Source organism: Corythoichthys intestinalis, chromosome 6 (genome assembly GCF_030265065.1).
Source record: "Corythoichthys intestinalis isolate RoL2023-P3 chromosome 6, ASM3026506v1, whole genome shotgun sequence".
Classification (NCBI taxonomy): domain Eukaryota; kingdom Metazoa; phylum Chordata; class Actinopteri; order Syngnathiformes; family Syngnathidae; genus Corythoichthys; species Corythoichthys intestinalis.
The window spans coordinates 42,733,487-42,761,184 of record NC_080400.1 but is presented as its reverse complement, the minus strand read 5'-3'; the positions used below and the strand labels follow the sequence as shown (position 1 = coordinate 42,761,184).

General features: G+C 39.7%; 1 protein-coding gene across 1 annotated transcript in view; it reads right to left on the bottom strand.

Moving 5' to 3' along the window:
- Nucleotides 1-1,204: 1,204 nt before the first annotated feature.
- Nucleotides 1,205-27,698, bottom strand: part of lrrc75a (leucine rich repeat containing 75A) — a 103,182-nt gene continuing 76,688 nt past the window's right edge. The window contains exons 4-5 of the mRNA XM_057838695.1: nucleotides 14,675-14,948; nucleotides 1,205-11,864 (exon numbers count right to left, since the gene is read on the bottom strand). Of these exons, the coding sequence (XP_057694678.1) occupies nucleotides 11,274-11,864; nucleotides 14,675-14,948 (865 nt within the window). The 3' untranslated portion in view covers nucleotides 1,205-11,273. The remainder of the gene's footprint in view (nucleotides 11,865-14,674; nucleotides 14,949-27,698) is intronic.

The following is a 27,698-nucleotide window of genomic DNA, read 5'->3' as shown; positions in this document are numbered from 1 at the left end:
TCCTATGTATGAATTTAACATTTTTGCCAGTAAAATGTTGTCTACAGTTGGGTTTTCAAACAGATCATGTGACTAGCACCTTAGACGGTCATTAGCTGAGGACAGAAGAGACAAGTTGGATACACATTTTTATCAAACCTACGCTTTCAAAATCGATAACTACTGAGCAAGCACCAAGGATTGAAGATGTGGACCGTGAAATGCCTGAGAGCACCGCCAAAATGGTGAGCCGAGTTTCAATTTGCCCCACTGAAGACATTAATTGTACAACAGAGCCACCACCGGGCGTACCATATTCTTCTTTTACACTAGGTAAAACAGAAAAACGCGCATGCTAACGCACACACACCCACACACAGCTGGGATGCCTGTATTTACGAGCATGGGCTAAGCTATTAACCGAGCATTTATCTTGTAAGTTAATTTTACTGCTGACACTGCGTTTTGGGGTCATCGATGTGTTTTGCCCTCCTTGCCAGAAAAGTCAAACTCCGTCTATGTGTTTAGCCTCTACCATTTTCTAACAATTGCTGCAGCTGTTGATTTATTTCCATCAAGCTGCTTTCCAATTGTCCCATCGCCTTTTCCAGCTTTGTAGAGCTCAACATTTTTTTCCTCTGGTGTCTTTCGAAAGTTCTCTGGCCTTGCCCATGGTAACAGTTGGATTATGACTGACTGTGGGATGCACAGGTGACAGTACTGAGTTCAGACAGGTGGTAGGTGGGTGGTAACTCATGGGGTGAAGGTGGACTTTTTTTTTTTTTTTTTAATGTAGACTGACAACTCTTTGAGTGTTATAATTATTGTTGATTCTTAGAGGTACAAATACTTATGAACCCCAGTAAATTAAAAATAAATCATTGAAAGATCATACAATGTGAGTTCCAGAATGTTTTAATATTGTTTCTGTAAGTGGAATTGTATCTACGATCGAAATTTCAGACCTCCACCTATTTTCTAAGTGGAAGAACTTGCAAAATCACAAGGGGTGCAAATGCGTCTGCTCTTCACTGTATATTTAACCTGTCCATGTATAGTGTGTTCGGTGAATTGTGTACTGAAAATAGTTCACATCTGTGAATGGATGTCCATACATTATATGCCCTGGGATTGAGTAACCATGTATCTGTCACAAAGTCAACTGGTACAGGCTCCAGCCAACCTGTAACCCTAATTTGGATGAGCGTAATAGCAAATACTGTAGATGGATGTTGACAACCTCGGAACCAATTTTTGAAACAATTTCTTTAATCGATCAGAAACCATCGTGATTCAAGAACACAAAATAGGAGATATTGTTTGTTTTCCTGTCACATATTTATTAGTAAGATCCATTGAGTAACAATTCTATTAACAAGAGTACATACCATCTTTTCTGGTAGATATCGAATTCCACCCAAAAATCCAAGATAAATATGAGCAGTGGAAAGAGGAATGCTGTATAGTTCATCTAGCAGAAGTACAGTATATGGTAGATTGTGAAAATACACTGAGAGGAGTGCAGAGGATGTGGAACTATTACAGGACAATACCTTTACATACATATTAAGGTTCCTTTCACACAATCCATTAGGTACTTGCACAATCAAATGAGCCCCAAGCATTACACCAAGGTCCATACCAATTAAAATGAGAAATCATTAATTTAGGACAGTGTCAATCAAAATTAAGTGTGATTATTTCTGTAATGGTTGCATGTTTCATAAAGCTCTATATTAGATCTCTTTAGATTGTGCAGATGCACCAAAGGTGCATTAAGCCCCCACCCTATTCCATAAACCATTCATGTATTCTCAAATTATATACATCTGAGGTAAACATCACAGTCATGTCAACGCTTTCAATAAATAAACTAGTCATTTTGCCTGTTGTGATGAAGAGTTATTATAATTGCAAGTGGTTTGAGCCACTTTTGCAAAAGGAGTAAGCAAATTGTCACTGGGAGAAATGCTCCTAATGTAAACACCCTTTCAACATAAAAAACTATTGTAATTTTGATACAACTTTAGGTGGTTTTGTTCAATCCTGGATTGAAGGTTTACAGATGGGGAACGCTTAACTACACAGAGGCCAATTCACGCGATAAGCACTGCTGCAGAATCCATGAGCAAGGAACTGGACCCCAAATTTTGAATGACAGCTGTGCAATTCACTCACTCAAATATTTCTGCCTATGCATCTAGCAATTCAAATAAATACAGGTTTTCGACAACAAATGTCTATATATGATTGACAGGTCGCATGAAATTGAAACTACTAAACTGTCTCACCCATTGTTTCAAAGCAACAGTAAACCTGAGAAGTCTCTAAGGTTGCTGATACAGTGGTATGAAAAAGTATCTGAACCTTTTGGAATTTCTCACATTTCTGCATAAAATCAACATCATATGTGATGTGATCTTTGTCAAAATCACACAGATGGTAAAACAGTGTTGCTTTAACTAAAACCACCCAGACATTTATGGGTTTTCATATTTGAATGAGGATAGCATGCAAACAATGACAGAAGGGGGAAAATAAGTAAGTGAACCCTCTGCCGAAGGAGACTTAAAGAGCAATTGAAACCAATTTTCAGAGTGAGGTGTGTGCCCAATCACTAGTGAGTGGTTTAAAAGCTGCCATGCCCACTATAAAACACACACCTGGTAAGAATTGTCTTGATTAGAAGCATTGTCTGATGTGCATCATGGCTCAGTCAAAAGAGCTGTCTGAAGACCTGCGATCAAGGATTGTTGATCTCTATAAAGCTGGGAAAGGATACAAAGCCATCTATAAAGGTTTGGATGTTCATCAATCGACAGTCAGAGAAGTTGTCTACAAATGGAGAGAGTTTGGCACTGTTGCTTCTCTCCCAAGGAGTGGCCGTCCATCAAAGATGATGCCAAGAGTTCAGCGCAGAATACTCACAGATTCAAAAAAGATCCCTTGAGTGTCTGCTAAAGACGTACAGAAATCACTGGCACAGTCCAATATGTCTGTGCAAACATCAACTATATGTAAAACTATGGCCAAGAATGGTGTTCATGAGAGGACTCCACAGAGGAAGCTACTGCTGTCTAAAAAAATTGTTCGTTTAATTTTTGCAAAATGGCACTTGGACACGCCACAGAAGTTTTGGTAAAATATCTTGTGGACTGATGAAATCAAAGTTCAATTGTTTGGGAGTAACACACAACATCACGTGTGGAGGAAAAATGGAACAGCTCACAAACATCAACACCTTATCCACACCGTGAAGCATTGTGGAGGGAGCATCATGATTTGGGGCTGTTTTGTCACCTCAGGGCCTGGACAACTTGCAATTATTAAGGGAAGAATGAATTCAAAAGTTTATCAGGATGTTTTGCAGGAAAACCTGCTGCAACAAGACAATGATCCAAAACACAGAAGTAAATCAACTTCAGAATGGTTTCAGAAGGACCAAATACACGTTCTGGAGTGGCCAAGTCAAAGTACAGACTTGAACCCGATTGAGATGCTGTGGCATGACCTAAAGACAGCAATTCATGCCAGACATTCCAGGCATCTGACTGAACTACAGCGTTTTTGTAGAGATGAATGGGCCAAGATTAGTCCTAATCGATGTGCCTGATCGATCTGCAGCTACAGGAAGCATCTGGTTGAAGTTATTTCTGTCAAAGGAGGGGGGGGGGGGGGGGCATGACCTAAAGACAGCAATTCATGCCAGACATCCCAGGCATCTGACTGAACTACAGCGTTTTTGTAGAGATGAATGGGCCAAGATTAGTCCTGATCGATGTGCCTGATCGATCTGCAGCTACAGGAAGCATCTGGTTGAAGTTATTTCTGTCAAAGGAGGGGGGGGGGCAAAACATATTAAATGTGATGGTTCATAAACTTATTTTTCCCTCGACTGTCATTGTTTACATACTATGCTTGGGTGGTTTTAGTCAATGCAAACACTGTTTTTTCATCTGTGTGATTTTGACACAGATCAGATCACAATTGATGGTGATTTTATACAGAAATGTGAGAAATTCCAAAAGGTTCAGACACTTTTCCATACCACTGTATAGTCTACAAGCAATCATTCAGTATGACTTTTAAAATTTGACTCAAACACTATCAATGCATTGACCAATAGTGCATTTTCACAAGCGTACAAGCCATGGCAAAAATTCACAATATCACCAGTCTGGGAGGTTGTTCACTCAGTTGTTTAATTGTGTAGGGGGAAAAACAGATCATACACATGACCCAAACCTATAAGTGGTAACGTTGTAGTTTTAGGAAACACTAAAAGTAATCTGGAAAAACATAAAACAGTGCTAATTATGAATGGTGACTTTTTCAGACCAAGCAGATGTGGGGTCAGGAGTGAAAAAGCGAGTGACTACACTTCAGAGAACTGTTGCAACAAGTTGACTGACCTGAATCATGGCTCTCACACGAGCGCTGTCAATTGAAACAAAGGAGAGGATTCAAACTTCTTAAAAACAGGTAATCATAACGCAGTATTGCAAAAGATGTTTGTTGTTCATAGTCAGCTGTACGTAAAATCTGGACGTATTACAAGCTACGTACATCGGCAGGCTCTTAAAGGCAAACATACTGGATGGACATTAATAAAAATAAATACCAAAACATGAAAGGAATGTCTTGAAAACAGAAGATGCACAACATGACAAATGAGGAAAACTGGGTGAGGACTGGATCAATGTATGTGACCTAAACGTGAAAAATTGCCAAAAAGAAATGATATTTGCATACAGAAAAGCCAAGCAAAATCCTCATTATTACCTAATCAGAAAACAATAAGGTTACAACAGGCCAAGGAACATCTGTCGTGGACTGTGGATGACTGAAGGAAAGTCATATTTAGTGATGAATACAAATTTGCATTGGTCAAACTGATGATGCTGTAAGTTTAGTTTGTCGGCATTCCAAAAGGGATTTATGAAGACGACTACGTACCTGAAGATATTAAAATTGATGATCTGTATCTTCATATGATACAAATCTTCAATAAATTCACACGTTAATGTTTATATTTTGGATACACCTTTCTTATCTCAGCACTTGAAAAGATTTCTAGAGATGATTCCATCATTTTTCAAGATGATAATGCATCTTGCAACCGAGCAAAAACTGTGAAAACATACACACATAAGGTCAATGTCACGGCCTGTAGTCTGTGGTGGAAGTTGAAGAAAATAGTCCATGACAAGGCTCCAACTTGCAAAGCTGATCTGTCAACAGCAATCAGAGAAAGTTGGACCCAGATTGATGAAAAGCACTGTTGTCACTCATTAAAGCCATGCAAACTGTTATAAAAGCCAGAGGTGCTACAACAAAGTCCCGTATTACTCGTGTGTTTGTTTTGTCATTCCATATTTTCCCCCATCAAAATATAGTTGTTTTTATCAGACACAAGTGACTCCTAGATTTTCCCCTTGGTTTGATCCGGAAAAGTAACTCTTACTGACAATTACAACTTTCTCTCTCGATTTATCTTAGTGCTTCTAAAAGAAGAAATTGCATTTAAAACAACTAAAGTTTCATATGGTTATGATCAGCTTTTTTCCTTACACAATAAAACAACTGAGTAAACATCCACCAAGAGTGGTGAATCATTATTTTTTTCCCCAGACGTTGTGCAGTATAAGCTAACAATAACAGAACACTGTTTAAAGGGCTCACTGGGATTATCAAGTGTGAACATTTTGGTAGGAAATAGTTGCATGGCTTCTCTTTAAAGGGTATAATCTTTGCAGTTAGATTCAAGTACAGCACTGAAATTGTACAAGTACTTTTTTTCAGTCCAATGCAAAAGTGAACTGTATCGAAATAACTGATTTGTCACCGTTTGTATATGAACCACAGAAAAGGAACTGTACTGTGTGATAAGGCTTTCAACAAAGTGTTGATCTGCAGGTACATATCAGAATCTTCAATTTAAAACACCAACAATAAGGGCAGCATTAGTTCTCTGGGAAATTTGATACCATGCAGGATTTTGGTTAGTTACAGCTCATATTACTCAAGACTTCACATACTATGTAACATGAAATGTCTTAAATTATTAGTAAAACGGCTGATCCCTTAGATTTTAAATGGACTGCTTTTGATTTATTGATTCAAGTGTTGAATTTGTGATTTCCCCTTTCTCTGCACATCAATTTGTAAAGCCAGTAAAGGTAGGAAACTTGGCTGGTAGCATTTGGATATAGACACATAAGCTACTTACTGTACAACAAGTTTGTAAAAATCCTCTTTATACACAAGCATTATTTTCATAGTATCTTGACAGTGCTACAAATCTAAGATATACAATTGGCCTATTGTGGCACTTTTTGGCAGTTTTGAGTTTCCTGCTCTATCAGCCTCGAGAGCTCATTAATTGTTGAGCGCAATGTTGAACACAACATTTAAATACAGTTCAAGTTTGTGACTCTGATACACATAGTTAAACCTGACATATGATGTAATTGTCTTGAAACACAAATATAGCAGTATTTATGAATGAAGCCACTTTTTAAATCATTTCACTCATACTGTATGCACTATAGAGTATGAGTACATTGAGAATACTAAATAGTAGATAACCACTTCACTTTCACTAAAATCAGCCAAGCAGTGTAACAATTTGGCACCTTTTATATTATTTCATGTTTTCAACTTTGCAACTCATCCCACAAATGCATGTTCCTTCCAAATGTGTCACAGGCTTTTCAATGCTATACTGGAAATGATTAGACCCAAAATGTTGCTACAATAGAAAAAAATCTACTTAACACAATTCTGATCATTGTTTTATATTTAGTAAAATGAGCACCTCACTAAATGTACCTGTCTTACAGAGTGCACGTAGCAGCATGTATTATATCGTTTACTATTGGAAAGCATTACAATCAGCAAAACAATTGTCATTTTGGACATGATCCAATCACTGTTTATGTCCACATCTGATAGTTGTTGAAAACAACAAAATGACTATACATACCTAACACCAGCCCACATGTCCTACCTGTTTCTTAAAGCTATTCATTGATTTAATAATTGAACAAAGACAAAGTGGGAGCAAAAATCTATTTCTTTCCCTCCAGAAAATGAGATCATAACTAAAGTCAATATACAATGTCAGCCAAGGAGAGGAAGCAATCCTCTGTTTTTCTTCTGTCTGTGTACAGTGGCACCTCAACATAGAAATTTTGTTTCAGGACCTGGTTTGTATGTCGAAATTGTCGTATGTCGAGACGGATTTCCCCATAAGAATACATTATAATTCGAATAATATAATCATTCCACAGACCAAAAACCTACGGTAAATTGTTAATAAATACTGCAGGTACAATTTTAAAAAATGCAATTACATATAGCAAAATAAATAAATTATAAATAAATGGAAAAGGAAAAAAAAGTTTTGTCACCTTAACTTATCGAGATTGGCTGGAGGTCGGAGGAGACGGTGGAGTTGAAGGTAGTGAAGGATACGGTGAGTCGTGTTCTAATTTGACAAATGCATTATATTGTACAGAATTCTTGCAGCTGAACAGCTCCAAAACAGAAGCTATTCACATTGGTACTCCTCAGCGGCTCCGTTCCGCCCCCATTCCCTCAGTCTCCTTTTTCGGCCACAAATTTTCCTTCTCCCCTTCTGTAACTAATTTGGGAGTCAGGTTTGACCCCCATCTTAGCTTTAACAATCACATCAATTATATTTGCAAAACCTCCTTCTTTCACCTTTGCAATATTGCCAAACTCCAGCCAGCTCTCTCCCGTCCTGCTGCAGAGAGACTCGTCCATGCCTTTATCTCCTCCAGGTTGGACTATTGTAACGCACTACTTATCGGGATTCTTGGAAAGAGCCTACAAAGGCTCCAGTATGTCCAAAACAGCGCTGCCAGGGTCCTGATGAGGATGCGTTAACATGAGCACATCACCCCATCCTTCACACCCATCACTGTCTACACGGTGTAGCCCCCACTTACCTCACTGAACTCCTCACACCAAATACTTCAGCCAGAACCCGGTCAGGCCAGCTGCACTGTCTACTCCTGCCCAGGACTCGGCTCAAGACTATGGACGACAGGGCCTTTGCAGCTGCTGCTCCCAGTCTGTGGAACGCCCTCCCAGACCACCTCAGAGCCCCGCAGACAGTGGATGCATTTAAAAAAGGACTAAAAACTTAACTTTTTCAAAAAGCTTACTCTGGCTATTTTTATCTGATTTGTATCTGATTTTATATATCTGTGTTTCTGTCTGTTTTTGCGTTTACTCTTTTATTCTTACTTACTTGCTTACTGACACTATTCTTCAGTGGTTCACATCCTATTTACATGATAGGGATTTCTTTGTGTCAATCGGAAACTATCAGTCAGAACGAACCAAATTCACGTGTGGAGTCCCTCAAGGGTCAATTCTTGGACCACTCTTATTTAACATCTATATGCTTCCGTTAGCTCAGATAATGGAACAGTATGACATCTCCTATCACGCCTATGCAGATGACACACAACTGTACATTTCTGTGTCCCCACATGATTATAGTCCCTTAGTCTCCCTGAGTAAATGCATTCATCAAATCAATGAATGGAAGTGCCAGAATTTTCTCCAGTTAAGTGTGGAGAAGACAGAGGTGATCATTTTTGGGCCAAAAAAGGAAAGGTCAAAGATAAGCAGCCAACTTAGCACAATATCACTTACAGCTACAAATCAAGTCAGAAACCTTGGCGTAATTATTGACTCAGACCTAAAATTTGATAGCCATCTAAAGTCCGTCACTAAATCGGCTTATTACCTCCTAAAAAATATAACCAGAATTAAGGGGCTTCTGACTCAACAAGACATGGAAAAACTTAAGCATGCATTCATTTTCAGCAGATTGGACTACTGCAACGGTATATTTACAGGTCTTGATAAAAAATCAGTCAGGAAGCTGCAGCTAGTACAGAATGCTGCAGCCAGAGTCCTCACAAATACAAGGAAGCTGGACCACATTACACCGGTTTTGAAATCGCTACACTGGCTTCCAGTGAGTCAAAGGATAGACTATAAAATACTACTGCTCGTCTACAAAACACTTAATGGCCTTGGACCAAAATACATGCTAGACTTGTTAGATTCCTATGAGTCATATAGACCCCTAAGGTCGTCTGGAACCGGTCTTCTGCATGTTCCAAGAACAAGAACCAAGCAGGGTGAGGCAGCATTTAGTTATTATGCTCCTCACCTCTGGAACAAGTTACCCGAACGTCTGAAGTATGCTCAAACTGTTAGCTCCTTTAAATCAGGGCTAAAAACGCTTTTGTTTAGCACTGCATATCCATATCTGTCTATATATTTCAATCTACCTGCTTTCTATTCCTCTTGTGCTTATCTCCGTTGCTGATTTCAATGATTATTATTAGTAGTAGTTTTTGTTTTATTTTTATTTTTGTTTTATTTTTTATTTATTTTTATTCTGTGATTAAATGCGATTTTTTTGTCTTGGTTTTTAAGTTGTGTTGATTTAAATGTGATTTTTATGGTCTTCATGTGATGTAAAGCACTTTGAATTGCCTTGTGTTGAATTGTGCTATATAAATAAATTTGCCTTGCCTTGCCTTCTTAGCCTTTTTTTTTTTTTTTACATGGTAATGTGCACTTTGAGATTTGTTTTTCAAATGTAAAGTGCGTTATAAATAAAATTTATTATTATTATTATTATTATGTGTAAAACAACAAATTATGAATAAATAATTACATTTTGTCATCTTACTTACTGGCGAATTGAGGTCGGAGGAGACAACGGGTCTGGAGGTAGGATACGGTGAGACAGTTCTAATTCCAGTTTCAGTTCACTGACACACACACCACGCTCAGATTTTCTATTTCTTTCTTAATTTCAATGGTAAGCATCACCTTCCTTTTTTCACCACTTCCACTACTTAACTTATAAAGACTGGAGATCAAAGGAGGACAGTTGCGATGGTAGACATATTCCATCCTAATTTCAATGGTAATCGTCCCCTTTTTACGGACGCTGTCGTAAATACAATGATCCCTAGCTACTTTGCGCTTCAAACTTCACGCCCTCAGTCTATTGTGGATTTGTTTCCATTAAATCAGTATTTTATAGAGATGCCCCGATCTGATCACGTACAGCCTCTCACCCTTCCTCCTGCTGCTTTTCTTACTCACCAGGGCAGCTGCCGTTCGTTTGTTAGTTAACGATGAGTGACAGGCGTACAACACTTGATCTTGCCAGAGAAGCTTGGGAGCGCTGCGCTTTTTAAACATGTGGCAACTCATTGTGTGTAAGTGAGCAGCGTGAGCGGATTTGAGTGGACTGACTCAGTGAAGAATTTAGTAAAGACAAGCATTTTGCTATGTGATTCTTGCTTAAAAATAATTTGGTGGAACAGCAACATGTTTAAAACTTAACTTAAACATAATTATTACATTTGAAGTGCTTAAAAACCATTTATTAAAATTTATGTATATATATATTTGAATTATCATACTTTGGGGAAGAAAAGGGAAAACATGTCTTAAATGTATCTCTTTCCAATGCTAAATCTGAGAAAATACATTGAACACACCCCAAAATTTATATATATATATATATTTTTTAAAAATGTAAATAAACTCCGCCTCTTCTTCACGGATTTCGATTATTGCGGGGAGGGGGCTGTCCCTATTAACCGCGAAAAATGAGGACTCACTCTAGCCGTATTTCGAGCATGTAGTCATATGTCGAGACAGATAACGAGTCAAATTTTACATCGTATGTATATCGAAAGAATCGTCTGTCGATGCGTTTGTATGTTGAGGTACCACTGTACTTCTTATCTTGGCTTACTTCAAGACATTCGCTCAGGAGCTACTGTAAATTCCATTAATCTACTGACTTCTTTTGCATTATTTTCAATCTTCCAAGTTTAGCTATCTGGTTATCATTTTTTTATATTTGGGTGGCTGTTTCAACAGTTCTTTGTTTAAAAATCCTACTTCTCATCACAAACGTTTAACCACTAATGGAACATGTTACAGGCACGTGGAGGTAATATGACTTTACAAGAAGGTCCTGACTCAAACCCTGAACAGGGGGACCAACACTAGAAAGCTTATTCATTGTTGAGTGGTTTTACGTATTGGCATCCTCAGGCAATTGAAAACTGACAGATCCTAAAAGTGCAATAGCTTGCCACCTCGGCTCAGTTGTTTGGATCTGGCTTGCTCAAGCTGGGTGGAAGTCTTTTCTTGCCTTCTTCCATGTGTACTTGACAGCAGAAGAAATCATTTCAGCGGATAGGACATATGAGCAGTAATCAGGTCAAGTGCTCTGATTGGTCAGTCACATTGTCAAAGTCATCCTCCTCTGCTTTCAGTGGCTCGGCAGCCGCGGACGACTGCTGTGACTGGCTGGAGCAAGACAGCGGGGAGGAATGACTCTGTGTGTCATCCTCGTCCTGCGCCATCACCGCCATCCGACCCGTCCTCTCTTTTCTCTGGAACTTTTCTTCCTGTGTCCTCCTCCTCCTCGCCTTTCTCTGCTCCTCAACGGTCCACATGCTCTCGTCCTCGTCCTCCTTCCCTTGCGCCTCCCTGTCAAAGTCCAACAGCTCTTCCATCATCTCTTCGATCTCCAGCTCACCATCCAGATCATCTTCCACCTCTGACCGCAAATCTCCCATGCTTTCGGTCCTGTTGGTGTCGTCGGTCTCCTCGTCTTCGGCGACACCACGCAGCCTCTCAGGGGGCTCGCTGGCCTGACTCTCACCAAACTCCAAGATGGTGGGAAGGTTGCCCTGCTTAGGACAGCGCTTCCGCAGACTGACCAGGAAAGGCTGTGGCAGAGAGAAGATGTCCACATTGTTCCCAAGGTCGATCCATGTCACACTCGGGAAACTATTAGGATCCTAAAGAAAAAGAAGCGGAACATTTACTTATCATCTTATTTCTTTGTGCAAATATTGTGGAAATTATCATTTTTTATAATGTATTCTATTTCAGAAATACTCAATAGCGCATTTACACACATGGACAAATTTGCTGTCACCCCTTTCTTAACTGAAGAAAACTGCACTGTGACCACAGAAATAATTTTAAATAATCATTCATCCTATAATTAATCAAATCTGAAAGTCTGCTTGTCTGTTCAGAATTATGAATTCCGCGGTGGTCACACAAGGCTGCGAACCTACGTTCATTGTTTATGCTTGTTAAATATTTCCTCAGAGGCAACACCTGTGTGTATTATCTTTTCTGTTGTTGTTGTGTGTTTTCCACCCGTGATCGGACACTTAGAGCCAGGTGTGTGGTTGTTTGAATGATGTGCTAATGCTAGCGAACGCATGCTAACAGTTTGTGTCATTGCTGTAATAGCACCTAATTATCATTTATTTACAGTGATGCGAACCTGTTTGGTATCGCGGACGAAATTGATTCAGCAAATTATACGGACATCCAGCATCGTCATTTGGGAGTTTAGCTCGCTGTATAGCCAGGACCGAGCCGTAGCGTCCTGGTGAGGACAGTATATTCGCATTTCGTTGTTCATGCACTGTCCTCTGTACACATATTCAGCATGTTGTTCTCTGTTGTATTTTTATATTAAATTGCCTTTCAAGATGATAAATTCCAACATATAGAACAGATATGTCAAGTAAATTTCCCCCAAAAATGCGACTTATACTCCGGTACGACTTACAGTGCCTTGCAAAAGTATTCGGCCCCCTTGAACCTTGCAACCTTTCGCCACATTTCAGGCTTCAAACATAAAGATATAAAATTTAAATTTTTTTGTCAAGAATCAACAAAAAGTGGGACACAATCGTGAAGTGGAACAAAATTTATAGGATAATTTAAACTTTTTTAACAAATAAAAAACTGAAAAGTGGGGCGTGCAATATTATTCGGCCCCCTTGCGTTAATACTTTGTAGCGCCTCCTTTTGCTCCAATTACAGCTGCAAGTCGCTTGGGGTACGTTTCTATCAGTTTTGCACATCGAGTGACTGACATTCTTGCCCATTCTTCCTTGCAAAACAGCTCGAGCTCAGTGAGGTTGGATGGAGAGTGTTTGTGAACAGCAGTCTTCAGCTCTTTCCACTGATTCTCGATTGGATTCAGGTCTGGACTTTGACTTGGCCATTCTAACACCTGGATACGTTTATTTTTGAACCATTCCATTGTAGATTTGGCTTTATGTTTTAGATCATTGTCCTGTTGGAAGGTAAATCTCTGTCCCAGTCTCAGGTCTTGTGCAGATACCAACAGGTTTTCTTTCAGAATGTTCCTGTATTTGGCTGCATCCATCTTCCCGTCAGTTTTAACCATCTTCCCTGTCCCTGCTGAAGAAAAGCACGCCCAAACCATGATGCTGCCAACACCATGTTTGACAATGGGGATGGTGTGTTCAGGGTGATGAGCTGTGTTGCTTTTACGCCAAACATATCGTTTTGCATTGTGGCCAAAAAGTTCAATTTTGGTTTCATCTGACCAGAGCACCTTCTTCCACATGTTTGGTGTGTCTCCCAGGTGGCTTGTGGCAAACTTTAAACGAGACTTTTTATGGATATCTTTGAGAAATGGCTTTCTTCTTGCCACTCTTCCATAAAGGCCAGATTTGTGCAGTGTACGACTTTGTTTGTTGTCCTATGGACAGACTCTCCCACCTCAGCTGTAGATCTCTGCAGTTCATCCAGAGTGATCATGGGCCTCTTGGCTGCATCTCGGATCAGTTTTCTCCTTGTTTGAGAAGAAAGTTTGGAAGGACGGCCGGGTCTTGGTAGATTTGCATTGGTCTGATGCTCCTTCAATTTCAATATGATGACTTGCACAGTGCTCCTTGAGATGTTTAAAGCTTGGGAAATCTTTTTGTATCCAAATCCGGCTTTAAACTTCTCCACAACAGTATCTCGGACCTGCCTGGTGTGTTCCTTGGTTTTCATAATGCTCTCTGCACTTTAAACAGAACCCTGAGACTATCACAGAGCAGGTGCATTTATACGGAGACTTGATTACTCACAGGTGGATTCTATTTATCATCATCGGTCATTTAGGACAACATTGGATCATTCAGAGATCCTCACTGAACTTCTGGAGTGAGTTTGCTGCACTGAAAGTAAAGGGGCCGAATAATATTGCACGCCCCACTTTTCAGTTTTTTATTTGTTAAAAAAGTTTAAACTATCCAATAAATGTTGTTCCACTTCACAATTGTGTCCCACTTGTTGTTGATTCTTGACAAAAAAATTAAATTTCATATCTTTATGTTTGAAGCCTGAAATGTGGCGAAAGGTTGCAAGATTCAAGGGGGCCGAATACTTTTGCAAGGCACTGTATATATGTTTCTTTTCTGTTTGTTGGGCATTTTATGGCTGGTGCGACTTATACTCAGGTGCTACTTGTCGTCCGATAAATACGGTACATTTTTTTCTAGAATGCATTGATAGCTTTAAGATGTCATTGTTCCCTACACAGATTCAAGACAACCTCTTCCAGATTCCCAAGAGCATACAAATTTTTTCCACGTTTCACAGTAGGGACTGTGTACATTTCTGTTAAACAGGCGTACTAACACTTTTTAGCATGTGTGTAAATCATAAAAAATCCAACTAATTTTCCAATGCCACACTGATGAACTACAATTCTTCAGTGAGAAATATTGCATTGTAGGATTTCTCATTTTCATGCAACCTTAGAAATCAGTGACAGCACAGAAGTAACCTTCAAGGCATCTGTCAGCTCCTTCAAAATAGTCCTGGTCAGCCGGTTTCCATTCATGGCTAGCGTCTCCAGGTGAGGCAGGGCAGCCAGAGTGGGCAGCAGCAAGAGGAAGGCCTCATCGGTCAGTTCAGTGAACCCCAGCTCCAAGCTGACCACTGTTGAAGCGTGATGCTGCAGGTGCATGCACAGACGATCCATGTCCCGAGCTACCAGAGGAATACCGGACAGATCCAACGCCCCGCTAGGCGGAGGTGTGGACAGAACCGCCTTCAGACTGAAAACAGACACATCACATAAGATGAGAGGGGTCATGACCAGAGTGTAATACCCGATCCTCCGTTTGCTACCCCACTGCAAACACAGTTAATAAACACTGAATTGAAAACTTAGCTGATGAGTGTAAAACAAACGTACAGGATATAGCAGAAATGTCAAGGCACATAAATTGTGGCCAACTCCCGATGGAGACGAGATCAACTATCTATAGGGAGCTTTGAGGCTTGGTTGCTAACGGAAACAGTAAGCTTGTAAATCAGAAATGCAGCAGCAAGGGACACCGTGGGGACATGCAGACAGTTGGACACTAAGGGGATTTAGAGCTTAAGACATTGAAGTTTACAGATGAAAAATGGCATCTGAGTACCACTTCTGCGACTGGATGGTCTGGGCTAAAAATAAACCAATAGGGACAACTGGATTTGGCAGAGAATTAAGTGAGTTGAGCACAAAAGGCTGATCTAGTGGTTGGCTCAATGAAAAGGTTGAGCTGAACCGTTTTCATATCTTGCAAATCCAAATGACAGAAACACCTACCAAGTAATCCTTGACCTTACTGAGCACTATAGAAAAAGGATAGATATGAGAGAATAGAATTTTTAAAAAAATTTGTCAGGACCCTTCAGGGTGATTTTTGCATTAGTATTAAATAGACTGTACATTAAGCAGATTGTTGATTCACCACCACACTGTCTGTTCAGATTGGTGGTGGTGATGGTTTAAGCAGTTGATGTGACTGAATGGCATTCAGGCTATCCTGTAAAGTTTTGCTAAGACTTCTATCAGTGTGGTGGTGAATGTTTAAGCAGCTGCTGTGACAGACTGGCGTTCAGGCCATCCAGTAAAGTTCTATGAAAGACTTCTATGAAAATTAGTCTTGCCGTGGTTGGGGAATGTACAATTAAATATTTCTTAGTCAACCGCTCAAAAAAAGAGTTCTCTGTGTTATTTTCATCAATGATGACTATAACAAAAATATTTTGTCGACCATCATTTTTTTTCATGAAAATGAAGAGACGATAAGGAGCTAAAAACATGTCTTGGGGGACTAAAACATAACGGGACAAATTTTTTCGCCAGTTTTCGCCTGACGAGACAAAAATGCGCTATAGTTTCCGTCACATGTTCACAATGTGTAACATTTTTATGTGTAGTCAGCCAGGATCGTACCAGTGTCTGGTTGTGCCACACATGTGACGTGGTGCGCCAGCACCACCCCACTCCCAACTCACAGCTGTCCTCTCCTAGGTAAGATTTGTTTTCTTCTCTTGGCAAGAGATATTATACAATGTTGCTTTAGCCTTTAAAGGACAAAATTAAAAGGGCTGCCAAAACAACACTGTGAAATCTTTAACTACACTATTTTTAAAAAATCTTGTTTTTATGATGGGTTGTGTATGTATGTATTTTTTTTAGTCTTTCTAATACTTCATTTCAACTACATGCACAAAAAGTAGATTTTGAGTTTGAAAGTTACTGAGCCAGTGTTGTCAGTAATGCGTTACCTGTAATCTGATTACCTTTTCATTAACGAGTAGTCTAATGCGTTGATTTTTCTAAACCAGTAGTCTGAATAAAGTTAGTTTGCTTAGTGTCTGTGTTCACTATTTTGTTATTGCCGCATAATGTATGTAGAATGAAGAATATTGTAATCATGTAAGAAAAGCATTTTGATTAGAAAAATGCTCGAATCATCCCCGGTACGTGTTTCCATGGTAACCGCTCTAACTACTTCCTGTTTTGGTCTCGAGCCACACGCGTGTTTTGAGACCGACAAAGACATGGGCCAGGCTGCCAGTGTGGCTGCACCTTTGAGTCCTGTGTTGAGATGTGCGAGGGAATGTTGATCTGTGTACTTCCACGAATAAATGTGAGTACTTTGCTTTCATTCTCGAGGGTATCAGCGATAATTTGGACCCCCTACGTGCGCGGCCGTTTCGTAGCTTTCGTTGCAATGACTGGCAGTCATCGCTCCAAGTTGGCAAGCATTGTTTACATTATATTTGTGTTGCACATTTATGCCATGAAGTGACGTGTTCGTTTTGCATCTTTGGGATTTGTTGTCAGTCCGATTGAGTGTCAAGTGCTTAGTGGCCGGCACGTTTTGTGGCCAAACTGACCGCGTGTGTGTACGGTGTACTTCCGGGTTGTGCACGCGCATCCGCACCCGCCCCCATCTTTGTGTTTATTGCACTGTGCAATTCATTTGTGTGTTGTTGATTATTGTACAGTCAATTTGCATTGTTTTACATTGGCACTGATATGCTGTTAACCCTAAACCAGGGGTGTCCAAACTTTTTGCAAAGGGGGCCGGATTTGGTGTGGTAAAAATGTGGGGGGCCGACCTTGGCTGACGTCCTTTACGTAGAACAATATATTTAAGCAAATTTTAGCAAGCCATTCTGTGCGTCACATTTGCTTTATTATTTTTTTTAAAATTCATAATTTCAACAATCTCATAACTAGCCTTTGTGGCGTTCTCTTTCGACTCTCGAGCTCTTGCGAAATAATGCAGGTGTGAAATTAAACTACCTTCAATTTCTCACCGCGTATCTTCCCTGTAATCTTGTCGTAATGTCAGAGTGTCTTGTTGGGTAATATCGCCTCACATCGAATTCTTTAAAAACAGCAACTGTCTCTTTGCAAATAAGGCAGACATAGTTGTTGCGTATTTAAGTGAAGAAATAGTCCAATTTCCACCTATCCTTGAAGCATTGGCTGTCGCAGTCAACGTTTTTTTTTGTTGATTGTCACCATTTTAGAAAATTGGGTCAGATGGGGTAATGTTGCTTAAGAGTGCTGCTGACTTTTAGTGGGAAATGAGGAGCAGCATTTAGTGTGTAGGCTACTTCATATGCAAGTATTAGTACTGCTGACCAATTTATTAAGTCTGTGTGCGGGCCAGACGTTATTGATTTTATAACAGAGGCTGGGGGCCGGATGAAATTTGACCACGGGCCGCATTTGGCCCCCGGGCCGGACTTTGGACATGTCTGCCCTAAACCTTAACCCGAAGTTCAAACATTTTTGACATTAGGCTTAGTCTTTGAGTTAGCGTCGGTTTAATTAGTCGGTGGAGTTGATTTCAACAAATTCCATGCAGTTTGTCAGTTATTTGTTGCTCCGAAGTGGCTAAACTAGCGCAAGTCAATGGTGGTTGAAATCAACTCCATCGACTGATTAAACCTCCGCGAACTCGAAAATGAATCCTTATGTCAAAAATTCTGATTCCCCACTTTAAATTCAATTATCGGTATGTCAATTCCATGCGATGACACATTTCTGTTGCCATTCTTAAAGTGAGAAAAATAGGTAAAAAGTAACTGATGAATTACTTTTAAAGCAACTTATTTGCTTTGATAAAGAATTAATCAGTAAAGTGACTACATTACTTTTTTGAGGCGTAATCAGTAATTAAATTACTTTTTCAAGTAATCTCTGACAACACTGACTGTAGTGATTATCCTTTAGCCAAAGGATGGACAACAGAGGTTGTTGCCCTGGAGAAACTGCATACTTAACCAACACTATACTCATGAACAGAAAGAATGAAAGTGCAGAGCTATCCATGACGTGAGGGCGAAACTCAACCGCCAGTGCAAGTGCAGCCTCGACTCTTGACAATTCTACCCGATGCATCTCAAATGAGCACGTTTGTGAAGCCGCATTGTGACAACATACACCCACAGACAAACAGATTTAGGATGTTTTCCTATAAAGATACACCTACAGACACCCAAATATGTCTGGCAACAACCATTAGTGGGTGTAATTTTATGAAAATGTTTTCTAGTTCTAGATTTATCAAAAAAAAAAAAAAAACAATCATATTAGTAAGGCCTGATAACATAGCCTCTTTGCCTGCAGTTAAATGCAAGCCTCTATGCAGGCCGAATGATCAAATACAGTATTCAGGAATTTACACTAAAGTGACTGGTATCGCATTTCTAAATACGTTGCATCATAATCCCTTTTTCTGTGGGAAAGAAAATGAAATCTTATTAAATCCTCTCACAGTAATCTACAGTTCTGCTGTAAGCATGAATCAGCTCTTCTCGCACATATAAATAGAGGTAATAATGCTCTTTCCAGCAGCAGGTGACGTGCTGTAAAATTCATTGCCTTTACAACCTGACCTTTTTGAGAAATTGCTTTAAGGTTTTCAGCACCTGAGACCGAAGACTACTCGGAGAAAAAAAATATTTGCCAACAAATAAAGTAAAATTCTATTAGTGGGTAACTTGATTTGATCAGTGCCCCCCCGAATACAGTGGGGTAAATAAGTATTTAGTCAAACACTAATTGTGCAAGTTCTCCCACTTGAAAATATTAGAGAGGCCTGTAATCGTCAATAATTGTATGTGTAACAATTGTAAACCTCAACCAAACCCAGAAAATGACATTGCTTGATTTTTAAAGAATTTATTTGCAAATAATGGTGGAAAATAAGTATTTGGTCAATACCAAAAGTTAATCTCAATACTTTGTTATGTACCCTTTGTTGGCAATAACAAAGGACAAACGTTTTCTGTAACTCTTCACAAGCTTTTCACACACTGTTGCTGGTATTTTGGCCCATTCCTCCATGCAAATCTCCTCTAGAGCAGTGATGTTTTGGGGCTGTCGTTGGGCAACACGGACTTTCAACTCCCTCCTCACCCCGTGGCGTCAAAATGATAACAAGAACGGTGAGCAAAAATCCCAGAACCACACGGGGGGACCTAGTGGATAACCTACAGAGAACTGGGACCAAAGTAACAAAGGCTACTATCAGTAACACAATGCGCCGCCAGGGACTCAAATCCTGCACTGCCAGACGTGTCCCCCAACTGAAGAAAGTACACGTCCAGGCCCGTTTGCGGTTCGCTGGAGAGCATTTGGATGATCCAGAAGAGGACTGGGAGAATGTGTTAAGGTCAGATGAAACCAAAATAGGACTTTTTGGTAGAAACACAGGTTCTCTTGTTTGGAGGAAAAAGAATACTGAATTGCACCATACCCACTGTGAAGCATGGGGGTGGAAACATCATGCTTTGGGGCTGTTTTTCTGCATAGGGACCAGGACGACTGATCTGCGTAAAGGAAAGAATGAATGGGGCCATGTATCGAGAGATTTTGAGTGAAAATCTTCCATCAGCAAGGGCATTAAAGATGAGACGTGGCTGGGTCTTTCAGCATGACAATGATCCCAAACACACAGCCAGGGCAACAAAGGATTGGCTTCGTAAGAAGCATTTCAAGGTCCTGGAGTGGCCTAGCCAGTCTCCAGCTCTCAACCCCATAGAAAATCTGTGGCGGGAGTTTAAAGTCCGTGTTGCCCAACGACAGCCCCAAAACATCACTGCTCTAGAGGAGATCTGCATGGAGGAATAGGTCAAAATACCAGCAACAGTGTGCGATAAGCTTGTGAAGAGTTACAAAAAACGTTTGGGCTCCGTTATTGCCGAGCAAGGGTACATAACAAAGTATTGAGATGAACTTTTGGTATTGACCAAATACTAATTTTCCACCATGATTTGCAAATAAATTCTTTAAAAATCAAACAATGTGATTTTCTGTTTTTTTTTTCCACATTCTGTCTCTCATGGTTGAGGTTTACCCATGTTGACAATTACAGGCCTCTCTAATATTTTCAAGTGGGAAAACTTGCACAATTAGTGGTTGACTAAATACTTATTTGCCCCACTGTATAACCGTAACATCTATACCAGACATGTCCAAAGTCCGGCCCGGGGGCCAAATGCGGCCCGTGGTCAAATTTCATCCGGCCCCCAGCCTCTGTCATAAAATCAATAACGTCTGGCCCGCACACAGACTAAATAAATTGGTCAGCAGTACTGCTACCAGTGTATGAGGTGGCTTACACACTAAATGCTGCTCCGCATTTACCCACTAAAAGCAACATTACTCTTAGCAACATTGAAAATGGCGACAATCAACAAAAAAAAAAAAAAAAAAAAAAAGAAAGTTGACCGTGACAGACGACACTTCAAGGATAGGTGGAAATTGGACTATTTCACTAAAATATGCAACAACTGTGTCTGCCTTATTTGCAAAGAGACAGTCGCAGTTTTTAAAGAGTTCAATGTATGGCGATTTTACCAAACAAGACACGCTGACATGTACGACAAGATTACAGGGAAGATACGTAGCGAGAAATTTAAAGCAACTTGAAGCTAGTTAAAGTTACAGCAGCAGTGTTACGCAAGAGCCCGAGTGTCGAAAGCTTAGCCACAAAGGCTAGTTGCGAGATTGTTGAAATTATTTATCAAAAAAAATAAAAATAAAGCAAATGTGACACACATAATGGCTCGCTAAAATTTGCTTAAATATATTGTTCAACATAAAGGACGTCAGCCAAGGTCGGCCCCCCACATGTTTACCACACCAAATCTGGCCTCCTTTGCAAAATGTTTGGACACCCCTGATCTATAGTGTTTGTGGTTTAGAATGTAAAACCAAATACAGTCCCCCTCATATATATTGAACCCCTTGGATGTTTTCCTTTTATTGCATTTGTACGCATAAATATTCACCCCCTTCAAGTCAGTATTTCGTAGATGTACCTTTGGCTGCAATCACAGCAGTGAGTCTGTGTGGATTGAATGAAGTCTCAATCAGTCTACTACATCTGCCCACAGTAATTTTGCTCCATTCATCTTTGCAAAACTGCTCAAGCTCTGTCAGGGTACCCGGCTATCTTGCATGAAGAGTCCTTTTTAAGTCAGGCCACAAATTATCTGTAGGCTTGATGTCTGGGCTTTGACTCGGCCACTCTAAAACATTTATCTGGTTCTTTTTTAACCTTTCCTGTGCAGCTTTTGCAGTATGCTTTGGATCATTGTCTTGCTGGAAAATAAATCTTCTCCCAAGCTGTAGTTCTCTTGCAGAGAGAAGATTGTCCACCAGGATCTCAGTGTATTTTGCAGCATTCATTCTGCCGTCAATCTTTACAATTTCATGTGCGGCTGCTGAGCAACATCCCCACACCATGATGCTGCCACCACCATGCTTCATAGTGAAGATGGTGTTTTGGGTGATGTGCAGTGTTTGGTTTCCATAACGTCACTGTTGAAAGCCACTATTGTAGAGATAATAGACCTCGATTGGAGTTTGCCAAAAAGCATGTGGAAGACTCCATGGTCAAGTGTAAGAAGTTTCTTAGGTGTGATAAGACCAAAATCGAGCTTTTTGGTGTTATGTTTGGCGGAAAGTTTTGCAAAGAAGAATGGAGCAAAATTGCAGTGGGCAGATGTATAAGACTGATTGAGACTTATCCAAACAGACTCACTGCTGTGATTGCAGCCAAAAGTGCATCTATGAAATACTGACTTGAATGGGGCGATTTTTAAAAAAATGTTAATTTCACTGACATTACAAAATCTTTTTCCACTTTCACATGAAAGTTTTCCAATAAATGTTTATGTTAAAGATGCCAAAATTTTTTGGCCATGATTGATTTATGAATGCAATAGAAGGGGAAAACATCCAAGGGGTGAATACTTAAAGAGCATATGACACGAGAAAAAAAGTCTTAAATGGCATTATTATGTGAATTAGAATCATATTTTGAGACGATTCGCCTATATACAACAATTTAGCAAAGCACAGATGACGAGAAATTAGTCTTTTAATCTGCCGGTTAGCCACGCCTACCATTATAGGGCTTTAGCGTCCCCAACAGGTGGATGACGTCAGCGGTAGACTGGGCTCATCGGTTTTACTATTCAGCCCATTAAGGGGGAATTATTCAGAACGAGGAAAACGCGACGAAGAGAGCCGCAAAATGTCATTGTTTCAGTCTCTCTACTCCAATATTTTTACAGGATATTCTTTTTATCCAATTATTTTTCCCCAATAGCTATATAAATGGCTTGAGAAGGACCAGTCAGCCCGTCGAGGGGGAACTATTCACAACGAGGAAAACGCGACGAAGAGAGCGGCAAAATGTCATTGTTTCTGTCTCTTTACTTCAATATTTTACAGGATTTTCTTTTTATCCAAGTATTTTCCCCAATAGCTATATATTAAATGGCTTGAGAAGGACCAGTCAGCCCGTCGAGGGGGAACTATTCACAACGAGGAAAACGCGACGAAGAGAGCGGCAAAATGTAATTGATTCTGTCTCTTTACTTCAATATTTTTACAGGATATTCTTTTTATCCGAGTATTTTCCCCAATTGCGAAATAAATGGCATGGTCATGTCAAATAACAGTCTTGTGCTGAATGGAATATGAAATAATAAAAATGCATTTATTCAGGACGACATGGCAAAATTACTCCATAATGGTCAAAACTGTCGACTTCACCTTTACTGTTGCACCTCCCGAACGATATTTTATGACACCTAAATCGGACATATGTCATTTCCCTTCCCCGGCTTCGGAGAATGTAAACAAACCAGAAGGCGTGACAGCTAGCTGACATGCTAACCCGAACCGAGTGATGTTTCAAAGTCTTCGAAGCGGAAAATCACACATAACTATCCTGGATTATTTGACATGACGACCCGGTTGTCGATTGTCATCGTGGATCGGCAAACCGCCCGGCGGAGAGCAATTTACAGTTCGTTCCCCGGAGGAGGGTGGCTGGAGTTGTTGTGCAGCTAACGTGCTGCTGCTAATGAGCATTAGGAGAGCTTTTTACATGCCTATCAATGATCAAACGTAAGTAGTCCTTCATTTAAAGAAAGTTTGTAGTGTTTACTTTGTAATCGCTGTATTCGTATTTGACATAATACAAAACAAGATGTTTACTCACTTCCTCGTAAGTCCAATGGTCCCACAGTAAATATCCACTGTGAATGGGAACCTTTTGAAACTCCAAAAAGGCGCATACGCCTCTCCCTCATACAGAATGATTTTTCTGCAGCCGTTTGGCTGGCGTGATGCGAAAAATAAACGTATTAATCCGCAAAATCAGCTGAATCCTTCTTCCTCATACACAACAGTACACTGTAGCGTGAAGAGAACGTCTTCTACCGTACACGTCACAGCGCCCTCCTCCTCAATGCAAGACCGAAGCCGGAAGTCACTCATTTTCATGGCGCGGGATTAAAAAAACTACATAAAAATAGCGATCGCTTCCACACACATCCAAGCGGCCCATACCATTCAGGGGCATAAAATACCGCGTGTATTATGAAATAAACATGCTTTTTCGTGTCACAGGCACTTTAAGATAGGCACTGCATATTACTTGAAATTTTAACACGAAAGACAAATGCACAAACTAAGGCCAGTTTTTTTTTTTGTAGACTAATTGGGGCCAAATTATTAGGTTGATGCACAAGATAAATTGATATCAGCGCACCAAAACCTTTGATTAATAACTAGGCATGTTCTGGTATGAGATTCTGACGGTATGATAACCTTAAGCAAAAATATCACGGTTTCATGGTATTGCAATTAAAGCTCTAAAATGTGTTACTTTGAGATATCTGGATTAAAAAAAACAACAACCTTTTTTTCCATTGAACAGGATTTTTATTTTTAAAAACACATTAGCAAATTGGAACATAAGTATAATGTTAAGTTAAAATCAATAAAATACAAATGAATAAATAACTGAAATATTTGAACCTTGGTCTTGTTTTCGCATTCTGTTACTTTCCCCGGTGTTCAGGTCGTTTTTGACCCGTGTTTTAAATCTGCCATAGAATACAATCAAAAGACAAAAATATTCATGATCCAATGTCTTTCTTCTCTCTTGGTTAGTTGGTTGTTGCTGTTGAATTCCACTTTTGGTGAATGTGGGTCCACAACACAAATGCATCAAATGCAGGACACATCATGGATGTTGTTAAAAAAAAGAAATAAAAAAAAAAACAAAAAAAACATTGACCATCTCTTGGCCAATGTTCCCTCTAAGTTGCGCGCGTGCGCAATTGCGCACTGCTGGCACCTACTCTGTGCACAAGAAATTCAATGCTGCGCACAAAAAAAAAAAATCAACAGAAACGTATGTTGTAACTCGGTGAGTGACAGGTGTTCCGCGCGGAAGTAAACATACGAGGAGAGCAGAGTTTATTCAACATGGCTAGCGCGAGACAGACTGTTGTCAATGACTCGTGTCGATGTGTTTTAGCTCATTTAAAACTGAATTTACCGCGGATTGGAACATATTCTCGGCTCTCCCGTTCACCATCCGTGTTGTTGTAGAGACGACTTTCGGCGCGCAAGAGTGACGTTGCTCGTGAAGAACACGTCACGCAAATAAACAAATCTGATTTGTCGATTGATTTTGTACCTACTCGAGAGGCCGTTAATGGGCTGGGTCCCAGTCTTTTCTCTCAGTGTTTGAAAATACAGGGAGAACAGTCTGGCTGTGCCAGGCAAACACTCAGTTGCCTTGACATTTTTCCGAGTAAGGCCAACGACGTCATGCATCAAGAGAGACAATAGCTAATTAATATGCGCACTCGCCACCCTGTGGTCTGGGGTGTGAATTGCAACCTGTCAAAATGACAGATGGACGTCAATTTTTTCCGTCACCGTTTTAAAAAACCGGTCAACGACGGAAAATATTCGGTTAACGCGACCCCTGGCCTGGACGTGTACTTTCTTCAGCAGGGGGACACGTCTGGCAGTGCAGGATTTGAGTCCCTGGCGGGGCATTGTGTTACTGATAGTAGCCTTTGTTACTGTGGTCCCAGCTCTCTGTAGGTCTTTCACTAGGTCCCCCCGTGTGGTTCTGGGATTTTTACTCCCCGTTTTTGTTATCATTTTGATGCCACGGGGGGAGGAGGGAGTTGAAAGTCCGTGTTGCCCAACGACAGCCCCAAAACATCACTGCTCTAGAGGAGATCTGCATGAAGGAATAGGCCAAAATACCAGCAACAGTGTGTGAAAAGCTTGTGAAGAGTTACAGAAAACGTTTGGCTTCCGTTATTGCCAACAAAGGGTACAAAACAAAGTGTTGAGATGAACCTTTGGTATAGACCAAATACTTATTTTCCACCATGATTTGCAAATAAATTGTTTAAAAATCAAACAATGTGATTTTCTGGGGGGGGTTTCACATTCTGTCTCTTATGGTTGAGGTTTACCCATGTTGACAATTACAGGCCTCACTAATATTTTCAAGTGGGAGAACCTGCACAATTAGTGGTTGACTAAATACTTATTTGCGCCACTGTATATTGGTCGGGGTTTCTTGTGGACTGTTGGCTCAAGTTTGGCACCTATTATTGTATTTTTAGTCTTACATTTTAACCGGGTCAAAAACGACCCTAACACTACAAATGTCATAATTTTCCTCACAGCATTTTATAAAGAAACAAAAAATGAAATTCAAAAATTAAAACATTTCAGTTGATGTTCCTGATAAAGTCTGATAAAGTCATTGAGTCTCAATGTGATACCAAAAAATATGTGGTGCTTATAATTATTTAAAACTGCAAACGGGTCGATACCGACCCCAACACAAGACAAAGGTTAAATAAAAATTAAATGCAGTCCTTTAGGTGAGTGTAAAACCACGGCTCAACATTATTACCATTAGAGCAAAAATAATTGAATTATTTTCCATAAAAAGCGCATGTGTATGACTCATATCATGTTTACATTATACACACAGTCTTTCTCACCACAGACAGTTGCCAGAGAGAGAAAAAAAAACACGTTTCACCTCCGCTAGACACGCTAAACATGCTGGAGTTACTAACCTTTAATTTTGTATAAATGCAAAATCATATTGGAGGTATTGCCTCCCTGGCAGCCACCCTTCGCAAACATGTTTTACATGTTGGTTGGCCCTCCTCTAAGCCTTCGCCGTCTGTAACTTTTCTGTAGGTGAAGTATTCCCATACCAGCAATTTTGTTTTCTTTGATGGGGGAAAAACTTCAGGAGTTTCACCTCCTTCAGCTATCATATAGCACAGCTGACTCACTCACACTGAGCAACAACAGGTGAGGAAGGGTTGAGCCTTACAGCTGCAAGCGAAGGATTTCTCCATGCATTTTTGGGACATAAAAAATAGATAATACCTTAGGGACGGTATGATGGAAAATTTTTGCGGTTTTGAAACCTTGACACTTTTATACCAAGGTATACCTTGAAACCAGTAATCGGCACACATCTATTAACTACTTAAGAAAAATGCATTACTTGGCCTACTGTAGTTGATGGATGGAACATAGACTCTAGGAAAAATATAGATAAAAAAGCAAGTTATTTTGTGGTTATGTTGGTCCATGTTTATTTATTTATTTATCTATTTTAAATGTTTTTACTACTTTCAGTCCACTGACCATTATCCAATTCATAACAATATTCTTATCCTAGGGGAGTCAAACTCATGTTTGTGTTACACGTTGCAGTTATTGATTTCAGAGGGCTGTTATGTCTGCTAATTAGGACTGCCATGATTAATGAATCGACAATTATTTTAAAATTCGATTAATCGTTTGGAAACATTATTGACCTAAGATTGCCCAAAACCTCTTTTATGAGTATGTTGATGAAAATTCTAATTCTTTTTTTTCATTAATATTTTTTAAATGAAAAAAGGGAAACAATAGTAAACATTTTTACATCTATTTTTATTCAACTGAAAATGATTAATTATCATGTTTATATATTTTTAACTTTTTTTTATTATTTGATTTTTTTTATAAGGAAAATACAGTATATATTTTCTTTTAATTAACTTAATTTTTTTAATTAAAAGACGAAAAAACAGTAAATATTCTTTTATTTATTTTTCATTTAAAAATATATATTTTCAATTTTATAATAGAAAATAAA